Source organism: Pseudophryne corroboree, chromosome 9 (assembly GCF_028390025.1).
Source record: "Pseudophryne corroboree isolate aPseCor3 chromosome 9, aPseCor3.hap2, whole genome shotgun sequence".
NCBI lineage: Eukaryota > Metazoa > Chordata > Amphibia > Anura > Myobatrachidae > Pseudophryne > Pseudophryne corroboree.
The window spans coordinates 46,526,617-46,545,601 of record NC_086452.1 but is presented as its reverse complement, the minus strand read 5'-3'; the positions used below and the strand labels follow the sequence as shown (position 1 = coordinate 46,545,601).

The following is an 18,985-nucleotide window of genomic DNA, read 5'->3' as shown; positions in this document are numbered from 1 at the left end:
TGGATGTGGTACGGGCTCTCCGTATCTACGTGAAGAGAACTGCCTCCATTAGGAAGTCGGATTCTCTCTTTGTTCTGTTTGGTTTTCAAAAACGTGGCTGGCCTGCTCACAAGCAGACCCTAGCCAGATGGATTAGAATGGCGATTGAACATGTTTATGTACAGGCTGGCCTTCCAGCTCCTGCTACCATAAAGGCCTATTCTACTCGGTCGGTTGGACCTTCTTGGGCGGCCCGCCGTGGTACGACCCATGAACAGTTGTGCAAGGCGGCTACGTGGTCCTCAGTGAACACGTTCATAAGGTTCTATGCCTTCGATACTTCCGCTTCCCAGGATGCTTCCTTTGGATGCTGGGTTCTTGTGCCCGCTACAGTGTGTCCCCTCCCATAAGGAACTGCTTTAGGACATCCCCAGTGCTATTCCCTGTGGAGCCCAGTGTACCCCGCAGCAGAAAACGAGTTTTATGGTAAGAACTTACCTTTGTTAAATCTCTTTCTGCGAGGTACATTGGGCTCCACAGGGCACCCACCCTGACGCACTTAGCTTCTTTGGGTTGGTATGGCATTAGCCGCTGACACTTTCTCCTGTCGTGAGAATGTGGTGTATGTGGCTACTAACCGTTGTCGTCTCTTTTGCCTGTTACTGCATTGGTTAACGAAAACTGAGCTCCTGTGAACGGAGGCGGGGTTATAGAGGAGGCGGCGCTATGCATTCTGGGAAGAAGGTCAAAGCTTTGAGCCTGTTGGTGCCTCGGATCAAGATCCTACTCTACACCCCAATGTCATTACCTGTGGAGCCCAGTGTACCTCGCAGAAAGAGATTTAATAACGGTAAGTTCTTACCATAAATCTCATTTTTTTCCTATCAAAAAATAACGTTATAGGAAGAATAAAATGCCTAATACCTTATACTTTATGATTTCCGGGTTGTACTGCACAGCATCACCCCACTCTTGCATGAGGTCCGGAGTGGGAAGGCTCTTGTACGCAAGCGTTGTGATTTGCTCGCTAGCTCCTCCGCGCACAAGCGCTACAAAGTCTTGAACAAGTTCATTCTTTGAAGTTTTGCCTGTAACATATTACTACAAATATTACACAATTAAAGCTCTTTGATCTTTTTCTTGTACAAGATGATATCACTCAGCAACCCCGAACCTAAGGAGTGTATTACGCATTGGCGCAGCTCCCCGTTGGAGGTATTTACATTACAGATGTATGCTGTAACATAAATTCAGGTAAATACAGCAGGCTAGGTACCAAAAATGTTAACAGTCATCAAATAATAGTGGAGGCAGCAGTGTGTGTGCTGAGCCAGCATATGTGAGTATGCACAATCCGATAATATCAGGGGGATACCGCACCAGGTTCCCCCCACCAACTCCGCACATGTGGCAATGAAATAATTACTCACCTCCAATTTCCTTCAGGAGCCCATCGCACGCATCCGCGGACACAGTGCCACTCACCCATACTCCACAAATATTACCTCCAAGTGTAAAGCCCGCCGACACGCAGGACTTTATATCTTTTAAGTTATAATCTATGGGATTAAAACAAAATGGAAAAGGGATAAATCATTTTATGTAATACCAGTTATGACCACCCTTATCTACTTTACTAAGCTCCTCTCCGAGAGATGAGGAAGTCAAACGTCAGGTCAAGGGGCACCTAACAACACACTTCATGTTGCCAGGCTCCACCCACTGCATTATCAGGCTCCGCCCACTGCTCTGCAATGACATCATTGGCCTCATCATCCTCCACCCACTGCAGAGTGATGATGTGAAACACATCGCACCATAGTGGAAGCAGTATATCAATTTATAGAGCATTGTCATGCTATTTTATAAACAACATGCCTCATTCTGGTCAGACACTGGGGAGTTTGCCAGACTCCAGGGGGTCATTCCGAGTTGATCGCTCGCTAGCTGCTTTTAGCAGCCGTGCAAACGCATAGTCGCCGCCCACAGGGGAGTGTATTTCCGCTTCGCTAGCGTGCGAACGGCTTTGCAGCAGAGCTCTATAAAAACATTTTGTGCAGTTTCTAAGTAGCTGTGGACTTACTAGCCCTTGTGATCAATTCTGTCTTTTTGGTGCCGGAGTTGACGTCAGACACCCGCCCTGCAAACGCTTGGACACGCCTGTGTTTTTCCAAACACCCCCAGAAAACAGTCAGTTGACACCCACAAACGCCCTCTTCCTGTCAATCTCCTTGCGATGGGCTGTGCGAATGGATTCTTTGTTAAATCCATCGCCCAGCAACGATCCGCTTTGTACCCGTACAACGCGCCTGCGCATTGCGGTGCATATGCATGCGCAGTAAAGACCTGATCGCTGCGTTGCGAAAAACGTCAGCGAGCGATCAACTCGGAATGACCCCCTCAGTGTTTAGAGAAAACCCCTAAAACTCCATTTGAAGGCTAATTTCACACGTTAAGCAGAATATTTAAATACAATGATTTCTACATGCAGTAATGTATGGTAAACCATGCTAGCAATATGTAGAAATAAAAAAAAACAAAAAACATTTAGATGATTGCTACGGGTTACAACAAGTTTCTGCACATTGGGGGTCATTCCGAGTTGATCGCTCGCTAGCTGTTTTTAGCAGCCGTGCAAACGCTATGCCGCCTCCCACTGGGAGTGTATTTTAACTTAGCAGAAGTGCGAACGAAAGGATCGCAGAACGGCTACAAAAAAAAATTGTGCAGTTTCAGAGTAGCTCCAGACCTACTCAGCGCTTGCGATCACTTCAGACTATTCAGTTCCGGATTTGACGTCACAAACACGCCCTGCGTTCGCCCAGCCGCGCCTGCATTTTTCCTGGCACGCCTGCGTTTTTCGAGCACTCCCTGAAAACAGTCAGTTGACACCCAGAAACGCCCCTTTCCTGTCAATCACTCTGCGGCTGGCATTGCGACTGAAAAGCTTCGCTAGACCTTGTCTAAAAATACTTCGCCCGTTGTGAAAGTACGTCGCGTGTGCGCACTGCGCCGCATACACATGCGCAGAAGTGCCGTATTTTTGCATCTTAGCTGCGCAGCCAACATTTTTAGCTACCGATCAACTCGGAATGACCCCCATTACCTCAAAGGAAGTAGGATCTCACAAAATGTAACATGGTATGCAATGAGAATGTAGCCACTCATGATGATAACATATCCTTTAGGGTTAGTGTTAGGGTTGAAATTAGAGACAGAATTACAGGAAAAAAACAGTGTGTCAACATTTGAACAAGGTTGATATAACATCAGTGTCGCTCTACTGAATGCTGACGTAGTAAATGCTGAACAAGCAAATATGTTGACATGTTCATAATGAATGCCGACAATGTAAAGGATGAACAAATATACCAAACTCTAACATATATATTATACAACAACACCACCATATAACAAGAACCAATCAGAGCAAGGGGAGGAAACAGGAACAGGAAGTGACATGCGCAGAAATTTCTAAGGATAACTTTACAGTTGTTAACAATTGCTTGTTAATTATTATTATTATTACTATTATTATTATTTGTAACACTCGTTAGTGGATGTAATAAGAGTGTAGAGTTAGCCATTGACCATTAATGGTTTAGCAACCATCGATGGTCTGATGCTAATGGAAAGTGACTTCATCATTGATGGCCTGTCACCAATGATCCCGATTACAGGTACCAGCGGGCCCGTTATTTCCCCGCATGCTGGTACTTGTGGTTCTCCAAGTACCAGCTTGCGGGGAGGCTTGCTGGGACTTGTAGTTCTACAACAAAAACACAATATTCTTAATTTTACACAAAGGCTATCAGCCCCCTATCCACCGCCCAGGGATTGGGGGGACAGCCTCAGGCTTCATCCCTGGTCCTTGGGTGCCTGGAGGGGTGACTAGTTGGGGGGGGGGGGGGGGGGGGTAATGCCACGGCCGCAGGGACATATATAAAAGTGTCCCCCGGCTGTGGCATTATCTCTCTGGCTAGTGGAGCCCGGTGCTGGTTTAAAAGATACGGGGGACCCCTACATCTTTTGTCCACTGTATTTTTTTAACCAGGACCGGACGCAGAGCTCGGTGCTGGTTGTATAAATATGGGGGGACCCTACGCATTTTCCCCCCTGTATTTTTACAACCAGGGCCGGCTCAAAGAGCCCGAGGCTGGCTATACATAGGAGGGGAGACCCCACGCAATTTTTTTCTTTTAACTCTTTAAACACTACTCATAATGTACACAATGAAGCCCTGCACGGATCTCAATGATCCGCCTGGTCTTCATTGTGTTATGTCCGGCTGTGTTTTACACATCACTCCCGTAAAACACTACCCGACAATACAAATCACTTCGACATCGGAAAATACAAAACAAGAAACTCAGCAGCTTAGTAAATTCCCGAAAATGGATTCAAAAGTTGCAGTAAAATACTTCCGATAAAAATAGAGAATAAAGCCCATCAAATCAAGTCAAAATACAGACTGCGGCATCCCATTGGTGAGAATCCCGACAGGGGCAATGTTAGTATACTTACCTTTCCCCAATGCTCCTCTAACCCTCCCTTCCCACAGCCGGAACCTAACCCTCACTCCCATGCAGTGGTGTAAGCAGAAAAAATGTCTTAGTGGAACAAAAAATGGACGTGGCCACATGCTTCATGGGGCGTGGCCAATGGAAATGGGGGCATGATACACATATGCCCCCAATAGTGCCAGATACACATATGCCCTCAATAGTGCCAGATACACATATGCCCCACAGTGCCAGATACACATATGCCCCCAATAGTGCCAGATACAAATATGCCCTCCCAGTGCCAGATACACATATGCCCCCATGGTGCCAGATATGCCTGCACAGTTCCAGATACACATATGCCCCCACAGTGCCAGATACACATATGCCCTTACACTGCCAGATACACATATCTCCCCACTGTGCCAAATATGCCCACACAGTGCAGATACACATATGCCAGATATGCCCCCACAGTGCTAGATACACATATGCCAGCTATGCCCCCACAGTGCCAGATACACATATGCCCCCACGGTGCCAGATACACATATGCCAGATATGCCCCCACAGTGCCAGATACACATATGTCCCCACGGTGCCAGATACACATATGCCCCCAGGGTGCCAGATATGCCCCCACAGTGCCAGATATGCCCTCACAGTACCAGATATGCCCCCACAGTGCCAGCTACACATATGCGCCCACAGTGCCAGATATGCCTGCACAGTGCCAGATATGACCCCAGCACTTCAACTCACCATTGCTGCTGCTGCCTGGGGCCAGCTGTGCAGTGTCACTGTCGGGCAGAGGAGAGTGCACCACGTGCCTCTCCTGCCCTCAGTCTGGTCTCCTCCCGCGGCGTCGGCAGTGTCCTGTATTTCAAGTCAGGCGTCGGTCCGTGAGCAAATCAGAGCTTGCGGTCCGACAGCAGTGGCTCCTGATTGGCTTCCGGTCTGCGAGTTCTGATTGGCTCACGGACTGGCGTTTGATTGTAATACACGCCGTCGAACTCGGAGGAGGACAGACCGATCACCGGACTGACTGGACAGTTTAGGAGAGGCGCATGCTGCGCTCTCCTCTCCCTGACACTGTACCTGCAAGGTTGCGGCTGTACTGCGTAGCAGCTGGGAATTTCTTACCGGTACGCAGTACCGCCCCATACCACCATTCTTGCAGCACTGCCCCCATGCAGCCTAGCCCTTCCCTGGGGTGCTTAAACCTAACCCCCCTCCCCTTCCCGCAGCCTAAACCTAACCCTCCCACCCCACAGCCTAAACCTAACTCCCCCTACCCATAGCCTAGCCTTCCCCCCGCAGCCTAAACCTAACATCCTCCCCAGCCACGGTTTACTTCTCCAGTGGTACGGGATTCCGGTGGTCGAGATTCCGGTGTCCGGATTGTGATCCTAGTCGGCATGCTGGTGCCGGCATTCCAAGCATTGCCGGGATTCCGGCATTGGTATTTTGACTGCTGGGATCCCGACCGCCGGTATTTATCATTCCAAAGCCTGTATGTACAAGCCCAATAAAGCTACAGTATATGCAAATTCCACAGTAAAAGAACAATATTTCCAAATTTGCCGTCACTGCTCTTTAGTAGGAATTCTGAAATGATACACAATTAATGGCTGTAGTAAATTAAAAGAAAACTTTACCTTCCTTTTTAATTTTGTTTGAATTAAGAATCAAAGTGTATTCATAGAGGCCGCCTAGAGTCGCTTCAGTTATGAAATGTGTTCCATAGTCCCGGTAGAGGTCTCGATATTCACCATAAACATATTCCATCGGCAATTGCTTTACCCTCATGAAGAACTCAGAATGAAGCATCAGGCTCCGAGATTTCAGTTTGTATTGAACCACTTCTACTTCAGACCGTGCGTGGATAAACGTACTGCTCTGAAATATCCAAATGGGACATATTACACTGTAGAAACACTACAAGAAACGTGAGACAAAACAAACGTATACGGTATACACATGACTGCAAGTACTGTCTTCTTCAATGTTGTCCTAGCTGTCTTCAAGAGATGTTCCACTGGATTATACAATGTGGACTCAAAATGAGTAAATAGGCTACAAACACCACAGCCATTTGTTTGGTAATGATGTGTATAACTGTGTGCAAAGGCTTATACTATCCCTGAAGAAGGACGATCTGCTGGGTGAAACGCGTTGGTAATATCTTTTTTCGCATTGTGTTCAAATGTAGCTCTTTATCTAGAAGGCCATCACTCCATGCTCATTTTGACTTATACCATTAAGAACCATCAGAGGGTTCTTCCTCACATCAGCACAGTGTGAGTTTCAGCACTGTTTCCGAACGCCGAACAACGCAGTTCACTATCACTGTAACTTTTACCTGCTTACTGCACCTAGCGCTTCCAGAGGTATTGAAAACCAAAGGTTCTGTGCTTGATTCAGAGAGGAGTCAGGTGTTTCCATGCGCTAAGAGAGACACTCACATTAATATTCTTACTCGCTTTCACATAAAGGTGTCTTTAAATGGTTAAAACAGTTACCCGCTTTTCTGGAAACCAACCCTTGAAATGACACTTACATTAAATTTCTATCTCGAGTTCACAGAAAGGTATCTTTGTGTCCAGCAAAATCCTTCAGTATGGCCAAGGACCAAACAGGACGATGAGCTCCACAAAAAAGTTTTTAATATTCCAAACACAATATAACAGTCTGGAAAAAAGCTCAATTAAAATTAATTTAAAAATAGACAGACCAAAACCTGCTGATGGACAAAAAGTGGAGGAGGCTGACATGACGCGTTTCGAGGATTACGTTCCCCTTTTTCAAGAAGGACTTTTTGATAAAGGGGAAAGTAGTCCTTGAAACACGTTGAAGCTTTGTATACACAGACAGACCTTACCGACTAATGGGGGAATTTCGTGGCGGCATCACCTGGACCAGTCAAGCACACAGCAAGGTCACGTCAGCCTCCTCCACTTTTCGTCCATCAGCGGGTTTTGGTCTGTCTATTTTTAAATTCATTTTAATTGATGTAGGTGCTGGACACAAAGATACCTTTCTGTGAACTCGAGATAGAAATTGAATGTACTGTAAGTGTCATTTCAAGAGTTGTTTCCAGAAAAGCGGGTAGCTGTTTTAACCATTTGAGGACACCTTTATGTGAAAGCGAGTAAGAATATGAATGTGTCTCTCTTAGCGCATGGAAACACCTGGCTCCTCTCTGGATCAAGCATAGAACCTTTGGTTTTCAATACCTCTGGAAGCGCTAGTTTTTAAACTTTTATTTTTTAGTATCATTGTATTTGGATTCTTTGGGGTGAATTCCTTGTGTTAAAAACCAGCCGCTGTTTAGAAGCGCTAGGCTGTTAATTCCATTTATTATTATATTATATTATATTATATTATATTATTGCTTACTACACCTCTCCGGACTTTCATTCTAAGGTCAATACCAGCTTGTCATGGAAGCATTAATACCGGTAAAACAAGGCCCTATCTCTACACGCATTGCAAACTGCCTCTGAACCAACAGAGAATCCCAGTGCTGGACACCTACTGCATGCACTGGCATCAAAGTCATTTGTATTAGATCATTGGGGGTCATTCCCAATTGATTGCTAGCTGCTGTTGTTCGCTGCGTAGCGATCAGTGTAAAAAATGGCTAATCTGCGCATGCGTATGCACTGCAATGCACACACGCGACGTACGGGTACAAAGTCCTTTGTGATTTTGCACAGGTTCTAGCAACGTTTTCAGTCGCACTGGCGGCCGCAAGAAGATTGACAGGAAAGGGCATTTCTGGGTGTCAACTGATCGTTTTCAGGGAGTGTATGGAAAAACGCAGGCGTGCCAGGGAAAACGCAGGCGTGGCTGGGCGAACGCTGGGCGGTTGTGTGATGTCAAAAGCCGTCCCTCCGTTAGAATCAACACACACAAAGAGAAAGTTCAGGGCTGGTCTTGTTTTGCACAAAATGTTTTTGCAGGCGCTCTGCTGCACAAGCGTTCGCACTTCTGCAAAGCGAAAATACACTCCCCAGTGGGCGGCGGCAATACGTTTGCACGGCTGCTAAAAACTGCTAGCGAGCGAACAACTCGGAATGACCCCCATTATGTGGGTGTCTTTTTGGCATGCTAGCTGTACTTGTCCACTTTAGAAGGTTTACTAAACGTACCCCTAAGTGTTGTAGGTGCAATCTGTCCAGTGGTGCTGTAAGTACACATAATGCCATGGCCAACCTTAGGTAGGTCTACCTCCTCTTACTTTTCCAAAGGAGATATAGCAGTTCATTGCTATAAGTGGACATGGGACTAGCTATCCTTAAATCGATCTCATAATAGACTGTAATCCAAAAAGTGGTCCTCCTAAAAAAACACAGGCCCCATACTAGCTTGCATACAGTCATAAAACTTTACAGTATTTATTAACAATCATTTATAAAGTGCACACAAATCTACAGAGAATATTTCAATTGTTTATTCCATGCACCAGTTGAGTTTACAATCTATATTCCCTAGACATATATACACGCTAAGGTTATTATTATTATTTTTTTTTTGCCAACAGCCAATTAATCTGCCAGTGACTTTTTTTGGTGTGGTAGTCAACCAGGACACCTGATAGAGAACCCCTGCAAGCAACTGGAGAACATATAAACTCCACACATATCAGCCATGTAACGGTATATAAACCATTGCCACAGTGCTGGGAGGCAGTGATGCTCACCACTGCGCAATCTATGATGCCTCAGCTGTACCGTCCCTTATTTTTGTTCTACAGAAACTTCCAGGAGAAAATATATAGTAAATTCCCATACTGGCAAAGGGAAAGTCTAGTCCTGGCACCATCTGCTAGTGAATTGACAGGCTACAATGTCATGGGTGTAGCTGGCAATATGGCTGCCCCCCTGTGCACTTTGGAGAGCCATTTAATTACCCTGCCCAACATTTACAATATACTTGATATCTGAAGACAAGCAATGGAATGCAAGGTCATCCTGTTTAAAATACAATTTTTTCTGTATTTTATTCTACGGGTGCATGGCCACGCCTCCTGTTATTAGGCCACGCCCACTGAAAAGTAGCTGGGCCTAGCCAGGCTCTCTACTTCCCTGCCCGTACCAGCACCCATTCAATATACAGTTATTACCCTGTGCAGAGGCGTATCTAGGGTAGGGCGAGTGGGGCACGTGCCCTGGGCGCCTTGGCAGGCCCAGGAGAGGGGGGGCGCCGCCGGCGGCCAGGGCATCATGCCCCACTCGCCCCTGTCAACCCTAAATGTGAGGGGAGGAGAGCGCAGCGTCTCTCCCTCCCCTCAGCGCCGCTGCCAGCACTAGCAGCGCTGCTGTGTCCGATCTCCGGCGTTAGCCAATCAGAGCTTGCGGACCGGCTCCTGATTGCCTGCCGGTCCGCGAGCTCTGATTGGCTAGCGAACCGGCGCCAGACACAGCCGCCGGAGACGGGACGGGAGACCTGGACGGAGCGGTGAGGGGAAGGAGAGGTGCTGCGCTGCGCTCTCCTCCCCTCACATAAGCGGCCGGTGAGTGAACGGGGGGGGGCACGGGCACAGTGGGGCATGTATCTGGCACCAAATGGGGCATGTAACTGGCACTGAGTGGGGCCTGGCACTGTGGGGCATGTATCTGGCACTGTGGGGCATGTATCTGGCACTGTGGGGCAATGTAACTGGCACTGTGGGGCATGTATCTGGCACAGTGGGGCAATGTAACTGGCACTGTGGGGCATGTAACTGGCACTGTGGGGCATGTATCTGGCACTGTGGGGCATGTATCTGGCACTGTGGGGCATGTAACTGGCACTGTGGGGCAATGTATCTGGCACTGTGGGGCAATGTAACTGGCACTGTGGGGCATGTATCTGGCACTGTGGGGCAATGTAACTGGCACTGTGGGGCATTGTATCTGGCACTGTGGGGCAATGTAACTGGCACTGTGGGGCAATGTATCTGGCACTGTGGGGCAATGTATCTGGCACTGTGGGGCATGTAACTGGCACTGTGGGGCAATGTATCTGGCACTGTGGGGCAATGTATCTGGCACTGTGGGGCATGTATCTGGCACTGTGGGGCATGTAACTGGCACTGTGGGGCAATGTATCTGGCACTGTGGGGCAATGTAACTGGCACTGTGGGGCATGTATCTGGCACAGTGGGGCAATGTATCTGGCACAGTGGGGCAATGTAACTGGCACTGTGGGGCATGTATCTGGCACAGTGGGGCAATGTAACTGGCACTGTGGGGCATGTATCTGGCACAGTGGGGCAATGTAACTGGCACTGTGGGGCATGTATCTGGCACAGTGGGGCAATGTAACTGGCACTGTGGGGCATGTATCCGGCACTGTGGGGCATTGTATCTGGCACTGTGGGGCAATGTAACTGGCACTGTTGGGCAATGTAACTGGCACTGTGGGCCATTTTCAGTGGCCACACCCCTTCTGGAGCGTGGCCACACCCCTTCTGGTGTGTGGCCACGCCCATTTTCCCGACGCGCGCACATGCTTCTTCTTTTTTTGGGGGGGGGGGGGCGCCATTTTACATCTTGCCCTGGGCTCCAAAAACCCTAGCTACGCCTCTGACCCTGTGTGGTCGCCTCACAAAAACCCTCCAGGTAAATGGTGTCAGTGGCATTTTTCCTGAGATATGCGAATGCGCAATAGAGATGTCACCGGCCCCCTCCCCTCATAGGACACCCCTGCGTGAGTACTTACCGTATGTGAGAATCTCCTTGTTCTTTCCACAAACTTTTTAAAGCTCTTATCACTGTAGCTGAATCCAATCTCAATAACGGACGGTATTTTAAAGTTGAGGCTGAAGCTGGTTTGCTTTTCATGTACGCTAAGAAAATCTCTTTCAAAATCCGAATATGATTCATGCTCAGACAGTTTAAACTCATATTCGCCTTTAGACTAAAAATGGAAGAAAATATAAAAATGGATTATGAGATCATATATTGATGTCGCTGCTGTTACAAAGTAACTTGACAATATAAAAATTGAGATGTCTACAGTCCTAGATGGTGATGTTGATGATGATGATGATAATAATGGTGATCGCCAATATTATGCTGTATTGTCTCAGTGCAGAGTTCCATGGGGAATCTGCTATTACTAAAACCAACTCAGCCAAGTACTTAATATAAGCAAAATACTATACTAGCATTGAAATAAGCTGACATATTCATTTTTGGAAAAAGTACTATTACTGAAGTTAAAAGAACCATGATTTTCCATGATTGAAGTCAGTGGAACCATTACTTTCTTTGGGGAAAGTACTATCAGTGAATTCAGTGGAACCATTCTTTTCTTTAGGGAAAGTACTATCAATGAATTCAGTGGAATCATTCTTTTCTTTGGTGAAAGTACTATCATTGAATCAATGGAACCATTATTTTCTTTGGAAAAAGTACTATCATTGAATCAATGGAACCATTATTTTCTTTGGAGAAAGTAAGCTAAACTTTAAATATATATATATATATATATATATATATATATATAGGAACACTGCCGTGGCTGGAATCAATTGAACCATGTTGTTCCATGGGGAAAGTACTATCATTCTTTTTAAAAGCAGCATTTTGCTGACTTTCGTAAAACTACGGAAAATTTGTTGTCGACATTTACATTTATTCAACATCTCTTCAATAAAAATATTGCATTAAAAAAAAAAAGCAGCATTTTGCTGTCCACATAATACACCCATCCTTAAATTAGAGCTATGCAGCTGGGGTGTGGTTCATCAAATCGACAGTGTCTAGGTCGACAATGTTTAGGTCGACCACTATAGGTCGACAGTCACTAGGTCGACATGGATGGAAGGTCGACAGGGTTTCTAGGTCGACATGTGCTAGGTCGACAGGTCTAAAGGTCGACATGAGGATTATTATTTTTTGGGGTGTCGTTTTCTTCGTAGAGTGACCGGGATCCCAAATTAGTGCACCGCGTCCCCTCGCATGGCTCGCTTCGCTCGCCATGCTTCGGGCATGGTGCCTTCGCTCCGCTACCGCTTCGCTCGGCACACTTTACCGTTCCAATCGTAGTCCACGTGGATCGTTAAGTATGAAAATATTCAAAAAAAAGAAAAAAAAATGTGAAAAACTCATGTCGACCTTTAGACCTGTCGACCCTAGCACATGTCGACCTAGAAACCCTGTCGACCTTCCATCCATGTCGACCTAGTGACTGTCGACCTATAGTGGTCGACCTAAACATTGTCGACCTAGACACTGTCGATCTTGAGACCGGATCCCATGCTGCTGCACCATGTATCTTTTCCACACAATATTTTACTCAATTTGCATCTTTTCGAATTGCTAATATGTTAAAAGCAACGGGTTCATGTGTCCTGGACATCACTAGAGGATTTTCATGCTTTAGCATTGCGAAAAATATGCTAATCTGCAAAAAAAAGGGGGACTGGTGTGATTGAGCTGCTCCACCTATCCTGCCACGCAGAATTGTGAAAATTTACACTACCACACTTTCGAGAAAAGTCCCCAGTACACTACATGTCTATTGGTGAGCGGTTGCGGTACGCAAAAGACACTGTGGTGCTATATGGCTGCCAAAGTGCAAAAATATGAAATTAGATGTCTACGTCGCGTCACGCATCTTGCACCATATGGAGCAGCGATGTTAGGTGAATGAGAGAATGGGAGTCAGTTTTAAAGAAATCTTTTTTAAAGAACTCCAAATCCAAACATTCCCATTCTTCATAAATTGGCCCCTGGGAAATACAGGCAGGTACTTATCCATCATGCAATACCATCAGGGAGACGTCTGATTGGTTCCAAATCTATTTTGCAACAGGACAACAACCCCAAACATACAGCCAATGTCATTATCTTCAGTGTAAAGAAGAACAAAGTGTCCTGGCAGTGGTGAAATGGGCCCCACAGAGCCCTGATCTCAACATCATAGAGTCTGTCTGGGATTACATGATGAAACAAAAGGATTTGAGAAAGCCTACATCCACAAAAGATATGTTGTTAGTTCTCCAAGATGTTTGGAACAACCTCCCTGTCGAGTTCCTTCAAAAACTGTGTGCGAGTGTACCTAGAAGAACTGATGCTGTTTTGAAGACAAAGGGTGGTCACACCAAATATTGATTTGATTTAGATTTCTCATCTGTTCATTCACTTTGAATTTTGTTAATTGATAAAAATAAATTATTAACACTTCTATTTTTAAAATCATTCTTACTTTGCAGCATTTTTACCACACCTGCACAAAACTTTTGCAATATGATCTGTGTCTTTACGCTGACTTACCTCAGGAATGTAAGTTTCCACATTATACGGCTTTCTAAATCGCGTCCCCAGAATGTAATTTGGAGAGCACCCGCCGGCGTAGTATCGGTGGTCCAGTGCAATACCTTCACGGTTATTTGTAAATAAATTCAGTCTGAGGGAAACCAAAAAGTTGGTGAATTGTTCCGTAAAAGAAAATAAGAAATGCGTATTATATATATTGCCAGGAATGCAAATACTGTATTTACTGTACACACTAATAGATATTTTGCCCATTCCATTGAACGGGTAGCAGTTGATTTACCGACGGACACCGATGGTCGTAATCCCGACAGCCATTGACCAACAGTCAAAATACCGACATTCATTACACCGACATGTTAAAAATGTCGACAAGTAAAAATGATGACATGCGTTTTTAAGGAATTTTTGCCCCAAAACAGACTTGTTCATACTTTACCATCCCAGTGGACCTGGAGGGGGAATATAATCGAGGCACCGTGCCCGAAGCATGGCGAGCACAGCGAGTCATGTGAGGGGACGCGGTACACTTAGACGGTGTCCATGTCGACTTATGCCGACATTGAAACAAAAAACCAGGAAAACTCATGTCGGTATTTTGACATGTCAGCATTTTGAATGTCGGAACTCTGACTATGTCGGCATTTTGAACATGTCGGCCTAACGAATGTCAGTATTTTGACCGTGTCTGTATTTTGACTGTAGGTCAATCTGTGTCGGGATTATGACCGTGGGTATTGTGTCCGTCGGTAAATCATACTGAACCCCACTGAACAGGCTATATATCTGTAGTGCATCGGCAGCTGTGGACACCAGGGGTCTGGGACTGAGGGTCGACAGCAAAAAGGTCGACACACCTTAGGTCAACGCCAATTGGTCGACACACCTTAGGTCGACATGGACAAAAGGTCGACATGGACAAAAGGTCGACATGAACAAGGTCGACATGGAAAAGGTCGACATGAGTTTATGGGGGGTTTTTGTGTCGTTTTCTTCGTAGAGTGACCGGGAACCCCAATTAGTGCACCGCGGCCCCTCGCATGGCTCGCTTCGCTCGCCATGCTTCGGGCATGGTGCCTTCGCTCCGCTACCGCTTCGCTCGGCACACTTTACCGTTCCAATCGTAGTCCCGTGGATCGTTAAGTATGAAAAGGTTCCAAAAAAAGAAAAAAATCATGAAAAAGTCATGTCGACCTTTCTCCATGTCGACCTTGTTCCTGTCGACCTTTTGTCCATGTCGACCTAAGGTGTGTCGACCAATTGGCGGCGACCTAATGTGTGTCGACCTTTTTGCTGTCGACCTGGAGTCCGGATACCGGACACCAGATATGCCTGTGAATGACATATCAGGTGTACACAGATATATCCGCATGTCTGGCTATGCGTACAGGTGAACTGGTGATAAGCCATGCACTGGCTGCAGGGATTGATATTACAGCTGAGTGCCTGGGTGGGGAACACACCGACCACTGGAGGCATATTCTGTACCCAGCCTTAATTGGTAATACTGATACAGGTACAAATATTTCATAGTTTGCTTCTATTTAACATGAAATAATGTTTTTACAAAGTAAATAAATGGTGTATGGTGATTCTAGAATATACACTTATAATGACTGTCTGGAAAGAGTGCATTAAACTGCATTGCCGTCACGTAGACATGATTTATGTTCCAGAAATGGGAACAAATCTTACAGCCAACAGTGACCTAGAACAGGGAAGCCACAGGGTTCACTTAGCATTGTGAGAACAAGATAGACCCTGTTACGCAATGACAAGTAAGTTGCAGTCACTAGAACTCTGGCATAGAATATTTAGGGGTCTATGGGGGTCATTCCGAGTTGATCGCTCGCTAGCTGTTTTTAGCAGCCGTGCAAACGCTAAGCCGCCGCCCTCTGGGAGTGTATTTTAGCTTAGCAGAAGTGCGAACGAAAGGATCGCAGAGCGACTCCGAAAAATTTTGTGTAGTTTCAGAGTAGCTCCAGACCTACTCAGCGCTTGCGATCACTTCAGACTGTTCAGTTCCTGTTTTGACGTGACGAACACGCCCTGCGTTCGGCCAGCCACGTCTGCATTTTTCCAGGCACGCCTGCGTTTTTTCGATCACTCCCTGAAAACGGTCAGTTGACACCCAGAAACGCCCACTTCATGTCAAACACTCTGTGGCCAGCAGTGCGACTGAAAAGCTTCGCTAGACCTTGTGTAAAACTACATCGGCCGTTGTGAAAGTACGTCGCGCATGCACAAGGTGCTGCATACGCATGCGCAGAAGTGCTGTTTTTTTGCATCATCGCTGCACAGCAAACATTTTCAGCTAGCGATCAACTCGGAATGACCCCCTATATACTAAGCCTTGGAGAGTTGAAGTGGGCGGAGATAAAGCACCAATCAACCAGCTCCTAACTGTCATTTTTTACACACTGGGGCAGATGTATTAACCTGGAGAAGGGATAAAGAAGTGATACAGCAGTGATAAGTGCAGGGTGATAACGCACCCATGCAAAAACTGATGCATGGCCTGCTGGGGTTTGTAGTTCAACAACAGCTGGAGTGTCAAGGTTAGCCACCACTGGTCTAGGTCGACCACTATTGGTCGACAGTAACTAGGTCGACAGGGTGTCTAAGTCGACAGAGTTATTACGTCGACATGGTCTAGGTCAACAGGTCAAAAGGTCGACATGGGTTTTCTATGTTTTTTTGGTGTTGTTTTCTTCGTAGAGTGACCGGAAACCCCAATTAGTGCACAACGTGTCCCCTCGCATGGCTCACTTCGCTCGCATGCTTCGGGCAAGGTGCCTCACTCTGCTACCGCTGCCCTCGGCACAGGTTACCGTTCCCAATTGTAGTCCACGTGGATCGTTAAGTATGAAAAAGTTAAAAAAAATGAAAAAAATCGTGAAAAACGCATGTCGACCTTTTGACCTGCCGACCTTGAACATGCCGACCTAGAGACCCTGTTGACATAGTTACTGTCGACCAATAGTGGTTGACCTAGATAGTGTCGACCTAGTTACTGTCGACCTACAGACCGGATCCCGCTTCATGGTAAGGGATATGTGTAGACACAGGGCTGTTTCTAGCCAATATGGCTCCCAGTGCGAGATTTAAAAATCCCCCCCCCCCTCATTGACATTAAAAAATGCACCCCCCATAGATATAAAAACCACAAATTTGTGCGAGTCGCAGGGTGTGTGGCCTCACTAAAATGGGCGTGGCTAGCTAAAATGGGCGTGGTCTCATCTGAAAAGACTACCTTACGCCCCAGTATTTGACCCTGCACCAACAGATCATGGCCACCACAGGGAAAAAAATAAAATTCCTCCATGTTAAGCCCCACACAGTAATGCCCCCTGCACCATATTATGCCACACACCGCAATGCCCTTGATACATTATGCCCTACAGTAAAGCTTCTAATTACTTTTAAATTACCTGCTCGTTGCCAAGGGTTTCATGCGCTGGGTGTCATGCTGCTTGCCAGGGGTTTCATGCTTTGGGATCCATGCTGGTTGCCAGGGGTTTCATGCTCTGGGATCCATTCCGGTTGCCAGCGCTGTGTAGTGCTAGTTGTCAGGGCTGTGTAGTGCTTGTTGTCAGGGGTGTGTACAGCGCCCACCATCCCGAATCTCCCTCCTCCACTCGCCCGCCCACCAGTTTCTCCTGGTGCTCCCCCTCCTCCCCGTTATTAATACTCCGCTCGGGGGCAGAGTTTCACGAAATTATGCTTTGCATCGTGACATCACAATGTAAAGGCATAATTACGCGAAATTCCACCCCCGAGTGGAATACTAATGATGGGGAGCCTCAGGATCAAGCTAAAGTGCCGCAGTGGGTGTCCGTGCGACGGTAGACTTCGCCCGCCGCAAAAAACGGCACTGTGTGTAGCATTGTTAAAATGTTGTATCTGTGTGGAAAGGTCCTCCAAAAATCATAGAATAGGACAGACAGCTGGCATACTGTAGTTGCTTTATTAATGCGAATAAGACATTTTGGGTGGTATTCAATTGTTTTGCGCCCTCGATCTACCGTCTAAAGTGACGGGAAATTGTGGGACGCAATTCAATTGTTGGGGGTTCCGGTTTAGCTGGCTAAAGAATCTAAACCCAACCAAAGTGCTGGGCGCGATCACAATAAATGCCATTTGGGTGCCCAACTGGGTCACTTTTCACGCATTTCAGCTCACCACCCCTGAGGGGTGCAAGCTAAAATGCAAACGCCGGCAGATATAATGGTGCTACAATTGAATAGCTCTGTTTGGGCGCCATCTAGTGGCGGATAAACAATTGAATTCCGCCTTTGAATGAAAAAGACGCTCAGCGTGGCCAAGTCACCCAGAACCCATTGCACCGGGAGTGGATGTTTGGAGCGACTGACTCCACACTGTATGAGGCAACTTCTGTAGGTCAGGTCAGTGATGGGCAGACAATGGGGGACATTCCGAGTTAATCGCTCGCTGACGTTTTTCGCAGCGCTGCAAACAGATTACTACTGCGCATGCTTATGCACCGCAATGTGCAGGCGCATCGTACGAGTTAAAGGGGATCGTTGCTGGGTGATGGATTTAACGAAGAATCCATTTGCACAGCCGATAGCAAGGAGATTGACAGGAAGAGGGCGTTTGTGGGTGGCAACTAACCGATTTCAGGGAGTGTTTGTAGAAACGCAGGCGTGTTCAAGCATTTGCAGGGCGGGTGTCTGACGTCAATTCCAGGACCAAAAAGACTGAAGTGATCGCAAGGGCTGAGTAAGTCCAGAGCTACTCAGAAACTGCAAAAAAAAAATGTCATCCCACTCAGCTGCACAAGCGTTCGCACACTTGCAAAGCAAAAATACACTCCCCTGTGGCGGGGACTATTCGTTTGCACGGCTGCTAAAAGTAGCTAACGAGTGATCAACTTGGAATGACCCCCAAAATACAGATAGCAAGCACAGGAGGGCAGAATACCTGTTACTTACGCACTGAGCCTGAGCGTTTACATACACAAAAAGGGGAGAAGACTTGGGTGGTGCACAAGTGGGGGAATGTACACCTACCCGGCCGCAAGGTTCTCAATCCCCCAAAACTGCTCCATCTTATCCGTGCATGTGCTCCGGACCGTCTTACAGTTCTGTTCATCCGATGAATCTCCGCAGTCATCATCCCCGTTACACATTAGCCGGCGTATGATGCACTTTCCTTGGGGTCACAGAGGAGAAATGTCAGGGTATCACAGAACTGACCATATTATCTCAT

The 18,985-nt window shown here is 46.7% G+C and overlaps 1 protein-coding gene across 1 annotated transcript in view; it reads right to left on the bottom strand.

The window, feature by feature from the left end:
* The window catches only part of C8B (complement C8 beta chain), a 45,950-nt gene that overhangs the window by 18,035 nt on the left and 8,930 nt on the right, over window positions 1-18,985 (bottom strand). The window contains exons 4-9 of the mRNA XM_063939292.1: window positions 18,787-18,928; window positions 13,754-13,886; window positions 11,193-11,390; window positions 6,143-6,383; window positions 1,410-1,538; window positions 904-1,067 (exon numbers count right to left, since the gene is read on the bottom strand). Of these exons, the coding sequence (XP_063795362.1) occupies window positions 904-1,067; window positions 1,410-1,538; window positions 6,143-6,383; window positions 11,193-11,390; window positions 13,754-13,886; window positions 18,787-18,928 (1,007 nt within the window). The remainder of the gene's footprint in view (window positions 1-903; window positions 1,068-1,409; window positions 1,539-6,142; window positions 6,384-11,192; window positions 11,391-13,753; window positions 13,887-18,786; window positions 18,929-18,985) is intronic.